General features: G+C 43.6%; 1 protein-coding gene across 2 annotated transcripts; it reads right to left on the bottom strand.

The window, feature by feature from the left end:
* Positions 1–579: 579 nt before the first annotated feature.
* On the bottom strand, positions 580–9,766 carry CHTOP (chromatin target of PRMT1). 2 transcript variants are annotated; one of them, XM_049880550.1, is made up of 6 exons: positions 9,445–9,766; positions 8,419–8,500; positions 6,718–6,871; positions 3,909–4,095; positions 2,979–3,116; positions 580–1,312 (listed from the first exon to the last, which is right to left on the bottom strand). In XM_049880550.1, the coding sequence occupies exons 2-6, from the start codon at positions 8,481–8,483 to the stop codon at positions 1,107–1,109; spliced, it is 750 nt and encodes a 249-aa protein (XP_049736507.1). In that variant the 5' UTR covers positions 8,484–8,500; positions 9,445–9,766; the 3' UTR covers positions 580–1,106. The 2 variants fall into 2 exon arrangements, with proteins under 2 accessions (XP_049736507.1, XP_049736508.1); XM_049880551.1 differs by having other exon boundaries at positions 3,909–4,092.
* Between the last annotated feature and the right edge of the window lie 779 nt (positions 9,767–10,545).

Genomic DNA, 10,545 nt, shown 5'->3' with positions numbered 1-10,545 from the left:
CCCAGAATTTTAATACAGCCAAGAAAAGGACTCTCTACACTTTATCAGGATACTCTGAATTTGGCCATGGTATTTCAAGAAATGCAACAAATAAAGACAAAGTCCAGGTTGGATTTGAGAGAACGATTTGTTATAATCAATACAATATTCCACTGAAACTGGAACAGTTGACAAAATATGGTTGTACTTAATTAAACTTTCAAGGGAAATAAGAGGGTCGAACAAAGCAAATGAGTGGAGAAGCCCAAGACTAGTTTGGAATAAACACAAGGATAATAGCATTTCAGCATGAGTATCACCTGACCCCTCCCAGCAGTTAGTCTGCCATCATTCCATCCCTCACCCTTCTGCAGCGTCTGCCAACGCAAATGGCTTCTTTCTCTGCATTGCAGGTATAAGCCAACCCAATAGTACTCCCTTGGACATGATACAAAGCAAAAAGCTTCTCTCACTTGAGGGTAGAAAGTGCACACTGGTTGTCATCTATGTGGTGTCAACACACATGGTGGTAAACTTTAACTAGATAAGAGCTGCTATCACCTGTAACCTGTTATGTGGTCCTATAGCTAAGTCAGTGTTCCCAATTTGCTACACTAAATTGTCAACGCAGCAGAACGCACTTTGGAGCTTCGGATTTTCTAAACGTTTCTGAAAGGCCACTAAAGAGGCCTTTTAGAAACCTAGACATTAGGGAGAACTACTGATTGTAAAACATACCCTCAATGGCTCTTTCTGAGACCTCTTTTTGGGGATGCAGAGATGAACAGAGGAAATGTCAGAATGTCAGAAAATACGACAAGTGAGGGGAGGCAGCGATAGGAAGAGGGTGTTCCAGCCACAAGGCCAACAAACATCCATATGTGAAGAGAAGTCTGGGTGAAAAATATATATAATATATAAAACAAGTCAAAGGAAAAAGGGTTTCATACAACACAGTATCAAAAAGTAAAGGAACACACTAAATGCAAACTGGTGGCAAGTAAGTCCACAGCCTATTTTGACAGGTCCTTCCAGCCTCAACCAGGTTTCTTCTCATCTGTTATCTCACGGTTATTTCCAGATGTGGTGACTTCAATGAGAGTCTCTCACGGGAGGGGGGGCAGGCTTCACTCATTGGTTTCAGGATCTGTCTGCGCCATGTAGGCATCCAACTCGGCATCCAGGTGTCCTTTCGTTTTTGACATGTACGCATCCAACTGGTTGTCCAGCTGCTCTTTGGTCAGTACAGGGCGAGAAAGGGCACCTCTTCCTCGTCCACGGCCTCTGCCTCTGCCTCCAAAGCCCCCTCTTCCCCGACCTATCATACCCCGACCTGGCCCAAAGAGGGGGGAGAAAAAAAAAAAGACAACAGTTACAAGTAGGCTTAATAGGTACTATGGTAAATGCCCCTTAGAACAGTGGGGCCTAGCTGAGAAAGGGCAGGGCAGAGAGGAGGGAAATCTGAGAAAATAGCAAACACACCGGGCAGAAAGCAACACATGGAAAGCACACGTAATGAATCCCTTATTACATGCCGATCTCTAAAGTCTATTAAAAAATTTATCAATTAACTAAAGGAAGATTACTAAAAATTACAATTAAAAAATCTTAATCTCTCCACAAAGAAATTACCTTAAAGTTTAGACTCTATAAATTTATAATTAAAATACATTGTATTTGATAGAGAGGAGGTAACAAGGGCACAATCAGGGGTGTGAAGCTAGTTTTCAAATTAGGCCTTACTGGAGACCGTTTTGGAAAGTTATTTCATCTCTCTTTAAATTTATCAAGCAGTTATTTTGAGGAGTTTATTACCAAGAGACTGAGGAGTTATTCTGACACAGGAACAATGTTGGGAGATGGGAAAAACATTTTGAATAATCCCAGTCACTACTACCTCTGATTTTAGTCACCTAATGACAATAATGATTACCTGAGATGGTTTCAGCTCACTTAACAGAACATACCAGCTTTCTGAAAAGTTACTTTATCCCTCACACCTCTGTGATGTCTCAGAAACCAAGTCAAAGATAATTTGGAGACATGTTATTTCATCCTGAAACCCTAACTAACTTGCACTTCACTCAATAAGCCAAGAGGCATATAATGGGAGAGAAAAAAACAAGCCCTGTTATCAAATTTCCTTTCCTAACAGTTATCCCTTGGCAACTACAACATCATCAATTATGGAAAAATCCACCACACACCTTAAAAGGACCAAAGCAAATAGACACAGGAGCTGAAAGAACAGACCCCTCCCCTGCCCCACCCCTCTCCCCCGACAGGTGTTGAGAGTTTTCCACTAAGCTCTAGGGCAGAAAGCGCCCACGAAATTTGGCATTAGTAAACAGCAACACCATTAAAACTCATTTCCAACCTGGGTAATAAAGTCACAAGACAAGTATCAGTAAGTCTCAAAGGTAAGACTATCGATAATAGCCAGTTTAACTGACAATGACACCATCTTGCTTTCTACTTTGATCTTTTTTTGGATGAAATCTCTGGTTCCCCCATAGGCACCAACTTTACCTTGAATTTACTTGGTTTCAGAGCAATGCCCAGTACCAAGTCTCACCACATCCTGTCTCTGCTTCCCCTTTGTATTACCTCCATCTTCCCTATTCTTATTTGACTCAAACTGGGATTCTGAGCTACAGGATGGGTGTGTGGTGGTGGTGGGGTAGGGTCAGAGAAAGATCAAACCCCAAACTGACCATTTCGTCATTTTAAGAATATAATTTAAATTTGCAAAAGCCTGAAAGACAACTGTGTATAACTTGGCTCTGTAATATACACTTGACTCTTGACTGGTTCTTAAAAAAAACCATGGGACTTTCATACCACCAGCATGTGAATTTACAAAATAAGCCAGTTTCAGAACAAAACAAGACAAACAAATAAGGCTGTCTGTAACTTGAAGCTGTGAAGAAAGGTGGCTCTGAGCTTTTGAGGGAGGGAAATAAGGGGAAGCTACTCTCTGAAGTTGGTAGCTGACTAACCTCTACCACCGATTCCGCCACGACCCATAGCTCCACGCCCTAGGCCCCCTCTCCCAGGACCTCCACGACCTCGAACACCACCTCTTCTTAAGCCCATTCGGGGAGCTACGGCTCGTCCACCTCGGAGCAGGTTTTGACCTTGGAGAGGAGGCATACAATGTATAGGCAGGTAAATCCAAGAGAGACAAAGTAGATTCTAACCAAAGGAAGGCGGTGAGGGTTAAATGAGAGTAATCTGGTTAATTTTTAGGTTGGGTGGGGCAGGCTGCATACTCAGTGTGAATAGATTAGGCTGCTCTTTATTCAATCAATTCAACAAGTCTGATCAAAATCCATTTTTGGAAGAAGCGGGAGTATGTTAATGAGTAAGTACATACATTTAATAAGTATCTAATAAATAATCAGATAGATGCCTAGTATTACCGTAGATTTACTGATATGGTTCCTGCTCTTAATATGCTTTTGTAAGGGACAAAAACAATAGAGGAAACAGTATTAACAGTGCCCAAAATATAACATATAGGTAAGTGCTTTGGGTCAATTTGTCCTGTTTTTTTCCCAGATGTAAGAGCGTTTCACTAGCACCAGAAACACAGTGATGGTAGTTAAGATATAGGCCAACAGACCCATAAATTCCTTAGACTTGACTTTGTGCTTTGATTCAAGCAGCAGCAGGGTGTTTTAAAATGGAATGGAGATGACATGAATTACCTGTTTTTATGCAGGTCATAGCCTCTCACCATTGCACATTATCAGAAAAGGGATGGTATTGATAAAAAACATGCAGCACTATTAAAAATATGTGATTTCAAAACTTATTATATCAATACAAATTCAGGCTTAAAGATGTTAAACAAATGTGTCCATAAGCAGCCCAAGTGAACAAGGAAGGGGGTGAGGCTTACCAATGATCAGGTACACAGCACTGACCTCGGAGTGACATCCCGCCCCTAAGTAGGGTTCTTGTGGCACGTCCCCCACGTAGTCCTCCTCTGGGCAAGCCTCTCTGGATTATGGGCAGGCCTCGTCCTCCGATTGCTCCCCTGGCCAGGACCCCTATGGGTCGGCCTAACCGTGCCTGGATGTTACTCTTACCCAGGCGCTGCTTTAAGCTCTTCTGGAAGAAAAGGTGTTAGGGGATTGAGATCAAAAAAGGAATCCAATGGGATATGGCAACTCAAAGTGCAGAGAAAAAGAAGCGAGTGAGATGTCTGGTGTGGAGGGAGATAAACTGTGTCAAAAGGACCCCAAACCAGAAGCAAGGCTTTGCCTCAGAACATGGGTATAAAAGCAGCAAAATTCTGATTCAGAGCAAAAACTCTTAAGAAGCTTGAGTATGGTTCCATGATACTGCATCACCACAAATTACCTCACTATTTTGGCTACTGAAGTCATACACCACCACCTGGGATTTTAGTTTAAGGAAGAACAGTCTTGAGTTCAACTCCCGGATTCTGCTGTTTTTGAATCAAAGGTTGACAATGATGTGACTTGATTCATACCTGCCCAAGGACTACCACTGTCTTCAAAGGCTTACTCAAAGACCACAGGAAGTTCATCACACTCTGGGTAAAATTTAAATTACAAGTTCATTTGAGTTCTTATGACTTAAGAACAAGATTGATTTCTCAGTCAAAGAGGCCAGTCTCCTCCATTTTTCCTCTGAGTATCTATCTCCAGATGGTCCATTTTTACCTTAAGATGTAAATAAACACAGAACAGTCAAATCTCCTTTCCTTAAATTTCATAAATATCGATAATTCCACGTCTGTCTTTTGAAAGTGCTCCACTGAGCCAGTTTAATGACCTTTAATTCAAAATAAACTTATAACTCAAATGTACCTCTGTACACAGCCAGCCAAACTTATGTGTTAGAATTAAGACAGGTGAGTTATAACGATAAAACTCAGGGCCACACTTGACACAAAGATATACTGGAGAGATAGTGATTTTCAATAATCTGCCCCTCAAAGAGAAACCCAATGAAGATCATCACATCTCAAGAGAATTAAATTCTTTCAAAGTAGAGGGCAACACAGCCTTAACACACCAAGGCACTAGCAAACTTGTCTTCCTATAAAGCCATCAGTCAGTATGAATGAAAATAAATTCTATGCATCTAGGTTTCACCTACAAGTCACTACCACTGTTTTTCTTTTTTGCAGTTAACACTCCCCAAAAAGATGCTGTGAGGCATTATTAGCTTTTTACCACAAGATCACAAAGTGCTTCTAACCAAAGGGGTAGGCTCTAGACATTATCTACCTAATGGGCTGTTGCAACGAACCGTAAGGGCCTGTGACACTGCTCCCCCAATAACACAAAACAATTACGAGGTCGGGATTTCATTCCACAAGTCCTTTTGTGTTCAGTTATCCTGAGTACATCCTCCTGAGCTCTGGGTTTAAACGGACGAGCCAGAGACTGCTTAGAAATTCTTCTCCTCTCCCAATCCTTACTTGCCACCAATACTGGTCTTTAACATTGACAGGAAGCTTAAGAACGTCAATTCTACCACCCAGTTTCCACTCTGGAGCTGTGCTGTAAGATAATGCAGCCACTAGCCACATACGGCTATTTAAATTAAAAGTAAATAAAATTAAAAATTCAGTTCTTCAATTGCACTAGCCACATTTCAAGTGCTCAACAGCCACATGTGGCGAGTGACTGCAGTAGCAGAAAGCACAGACAGGACACTTCCATCACTGCATGAAGTTTTACTGAATAAAACTGCTCTAGAGGCTACTTTCTGCAAAGCCTACACTTAAAGCTACCTGTTGTTAAGTCATTTAGAAAAATGTCAGAGACTTATCTTCAGCAATTTTTTTACATATACTCTTGGAAAATGTGGTGCTTTTTACTGCTTTCCTGAGTCAGGGACAAATCCAGTCACTCTAAGGCTTAAGGTAGCTGATGCAAAGAGCCTCGTTTATTTTTGGTCAATGAGCCCAATGGCTCAGGGTGGGGGTGGGAGGGTGTGTTATATTTAACTGCTGAATTTATGCACAGCCATGCAGTGCTACCAGCTAAAATCCTTACAGTTGCATGGCACCGCCCTCCAGACGCCCAGCCACAGCTTGGACATATCCTTCCACAGCCACTGTCCGGACTTGCATATAAAGTCTATGAATAATAAAGAGCAGGTTTTATTTCAGGTCTGAATAGAATTATCTCTTGCTGGAAATTTGAGAGAGAACCCACTAACTCTTAAATTACTCAGTGCTCTTGTGATACTTTATTGATAAAACTTTAGGTGCTGTGGAGATGAGGGGCACCCTACTTTCTATATTTTAGCACTGAAACCTTTGACCGAGGCCTTTAGAACTCCCTATACTAGGGAACAAAGAAGAATGAAATTATTTCGCTAGTTTGTAAATCATTTAATAGGGAGCAAAGGATGTTTTGAAGATCATCTATAACAGAAACCAACTTTCTTTGTGGAAAAGGCCAGTAAATCTACTTTGAGAAAGAAGGATCAGAGAATAAAGAGACTGACACTCATTGATAATACAGAAACAGGCCACAAAGATGGCAAACTCCCCGAAAGAGAAAGACAATAAAAAGTTACTTATCAGTACCTGCCCAATTTGGAATTTTCTGAACTTCTCTTTCTTCCAGAGAAGTTTCAGCTTTTGCCCTGAGCCACCTTGTAAATCATCCATCACGTCCTGACAGCCTCAGGGCTCTGCCTGACAGAGATCACCAGCTGCTTCTGGAGCATTAAGACCCATTCTCTCACCTGCTTAAGTTTTAATGCTGCCTGGACAGAGGGTCTATTCTCCATCTGCTGGGCCAGTCTTCTGTTTCTGGCACTGGCTAGCTGCTGTTGTTGCTGCATCGAAGCCCGAATATTCACTGGCATCGGCTGTTTGTTCTTCAGCATATTAGTAAAGCTTCAAGGTCGAACAAAATGGATGTTTAAATAAAAGCTTTATTACAAAACATTTATTGGCATTTTCATGGCTTGCTAGACCAGGAGCTCCAGATCCCACGAACTTTAAGTAAAGTGGTACACTTTAGATCAAGGCTGATGTGGGTTAAAGACTCCTCTGTTTCCACAAACTTGCAAGAATCAGAAACTTAGAAATGTAGCTAAGTGCAGCACATTCAATCAAAAGTGATAACAAGGGCTCAGGTAACAGCTTTTAGAGAAATGGAAGGTATGAAAAACACGCAATAAGCAGATATGATAACAAGAGACAGAAGATGTAGTTTCAAAGACAAACAAAGATAACCAAAACCTTGGGGAACCTCAGAGTGCATTCCAAGGGCAAATACAAGGAGTGACTAGAGCACCTTCAAAGCCCATGGAACTACTACCAGTTGCTGAGTCAATTTTGACTTATGGGGACTCCATGTATGTCAGAGTCGAACTGTAGTCCACGGTGGTTTCAATGGCTGCTTTTTGGGAAGCAGACTGCCAGCCCTTTCTTCTGAGGCACCTCAGGGGGGCGGCGGCCTCAAACCACCAACCTATTAGCAGCCAAGTGCCTTAATTGTTTGCACCACCCAGGGACTACGGAAATAGTACATCCATATATATTACAGGACTGCATCACATTTTCTTATGTTTTGTTTACTCAGTAGCTTGCTAATATGGACAGCTAGTAAGTATATCATACCAAAGGGGCTAGAGAAGCAGCACATATGCTTCAAAAAGACAAAAACAGACAGACAAATCTCCTAGCAGTCTAACATCAACTTAATAAATTTTTTGGCCAAAGGCCCTCAATGAACAGAGCTCTCAGAGACAAAAGCTACTTTAAATACCTAAACTTTTCTTAACCTCAAATGGACACTTTCCCTGACTCCAAATAATTACTTATGAGAAAGTTAAATTAGTTCAATCATTTCAGAGCTTGGGAAGACACTCTATTATTTCTGTTAAGGTAAGATGAATGGCACGAAAGAGAAGAACACAACTGTAAAAGAATCCAAAACAAAAACAAACTAAAAGCAGAATGGGAAGAAAGTGAAATGGAGCAAAGCAAGTGCCTCTTACAAGGCCCAAGAATGATATTCAAGGGCCTTTGGACAGATTCATGGCTTGCTACCTGCCTCTTACAGGCCAGACGCAACACTGCTGGCCTTGGACTGGGCAGCAAGCCTTCTGCAGCCAGGGTACCATGCTACCGTGCTGCACCACCCCTGTATCAACGTAAAAAAAAAATGTGAAGAGAGGGAGGGTGTGAGGAGTCTTTTTAAAATACATCCCACCAGATAAATGTTTCAGACAGCTTAACATAAAAATCTACTGAAAAAGGGGTTTTGAAACAACCGCCCAATGTGTGTACCATATTAAGATGCAACTAAGAACAGAAGTCTGTAGCCTTCTGTTGGTATTTAGTTATTTTAAAACCGTTTTTGTGCATTGGATCCCAGGGCCAATTTAAGTAATGTTTTCTTATGAACGAGCTGAAGTTGCTGTTGGCTGCCTCACCGCTCATTTAGAGACATCTTGGTGGTGCTTTTTAGCACAACTTTCGGAGCTGACTGTGCAGCCATCTTCAAATCCCGAGAATCTACAAAGGATAATGGACAAAATGAGCAAATTGGAATAACAACGACCTCTTTCTACAAGGGCCAAGGCCCGAACCAACAACAAATGGAAAGACCTTCACCACTGACTATTGAAGATCACATGAAAACACATTTCAGTTGCTTAAGTTTTTAAGGTAATTACTTCAAACTATTAAAATTTGAAGCCCACAGAACATAAAATATCAGCCAAAGTCTCAAAAATGGTAGCAGAACCAAAGATGGCAAAAAGGGGTGTTAACAGCTTGGCTTTTAATCTAGATCAGTTCTCAACTGGTAGTGTATGGCAACATATGACTTACCCAGGGAGCTTTTAAAACTATAGAAACCTAGGCACAGACCAATTAACCACAATCGGTGGGGGTGGGGCTGGGGATCAGCAATGGGGGGAGGAATGTTAGCCAGGTGCCTCTAATGCGCGTCTAAAGTTGAGAAGCATTGATCTGGAGAAAAAACAGGCATACTTGGCTTCAAAACTGGCTTTCGACGTTAAAATCGAGTAGTGGCCTTAGCAAGGGATTGGGGAGCTTGACGATGGAGTAGAAAAGGCTTCCTAAATAGGCATTCACCTGAGAGCTAGCTCCCAGAGAGCTCTCTACAGAATGTAACGCTAAAGCCACCGTTAATTTTCAAGCCAAAGTCCCACAGCCCTCACTTAGCCTCTCTACCATCTCAAAACCTGGGGAAGACAGCCAGCTTTGCTCAACTCGCCAAACAATTCTCCTTTTTTCCCTGTTATCCCCCATCAATCCCGCCACCAGTTTCCAGTTGAGCCTCTCCCCACCTCCTCCTCCCGGGCTCCGCCCCCTCTCGGGGGCGTCCTCACTCCAACACCCGGTCGGCTTCCACATGCCACCACCCCCCACTTCGCGACCGCCAGCTCCTTCCGTTCCCCAAGACTCTCCCCCTCCTCACTGCAGAAACGCACCAAAAGAAACGGACGCCAGTGCTCCTCCCGGGGCTGCCACCACGGCTGCGGCAAGCGGGCCGGGGACCGGCCGAACCTGAGTTGACGGTGGGGGGCTCGGGGTAACTTGGTGGGCGGTTGGTTAGATGCGTAATCGATAGACTGCTAGGCTAGCTCGTTGTTGTTTGCGGGCTGTTTGGCCAGTCCGCCTGCTCACCCAGCCTGCCTTTTCCTTCTTTTCGTCTATGCCACCACAGCTGCCGCTGCCGCTGCCGCTGCCGCCGCCGACGCCGCCGTGTCCCGCTCGACGTCCAAAACAAAATGGCCACCACGCCCCGTGCGGAGTGGGGCCGGCTAAAATGGCGTCGACGCTATTACGTCAGGCGTCAGATCCACGCACAACTAGGGGGCGGGAAAGACTTTTGCTACTTGGGCACGAGGCTGAGGGGCGGAGCCGCAGGGAGGAGGCGGAGCTTTAGTAAAAGGCCCTGTTTGTGTTACACCAAGCGCTCCGACCGCGGAGGGGCGTGGCCAATGGCCCTAGTGTTGAGGCTTGACGGGGCCTTCACGTTGGAGGCGCCTCGGTTTAGGAGCTGTAGACCCCTGGAGTCCTTCGTAGTCAGGGCCACTGAGACGGATTCAGTCTCGAAGAAAAATGTTTTCGTATCCCCTTGTTTACTCCTTCCCTCCTAAGATAGACCGTCTAAGTCTGACCGTCTAAAAATCTTTCCGCGGAATTTTACTCCACCTCTTGCAGATCACGGAGCCGGGCTGTCCGCTCAACCCCATTCTCCCTATTTTGGGAGTTGAGAACACTTTCCCGGTTCCTGCGCCATTCACCGCTTCCCGTCCGTATTAACCTCTCCACTTCTTTCCGTCCCCAATTTGGCCCGAATATTGCTTAGTCCTTATTTGGGGAGATCTTTGCGTCCCTGCTCACCCTTTCATGTCCTCCCTCTCCACCTGCCAGCCATGTGAATTTTGACACAGTTCTATAAAGGGACTTTTTTTATGTCTGGATACACAACAGAGTGCTCAGATATTTGAGACATGAGTGAATGAACACATCTTCAACCCTTCCTCCACCTTACTTATGCATCAGATTCTTTTATTTCTCTTCCT

This window comes from Elephas maximus, chromosome 3 (genome assembly GCF_024166365.1).
Source record: "Elephas maximus indicus isolate mEleMax1 chromosome 3, mEleMax1 primary haplotype, whole genome shotgun sequence".
Lineage (NCBI taxonomy): Eukaryota > Metazoa > Chordata > Mammalia > Proboscidea > Elephantidae > Elephas > Elephas maximus.
Note: the sequence above shows the minus strand (reverse complement) of the source record. Positions and strands in the feature narration are given on the sequence as shown.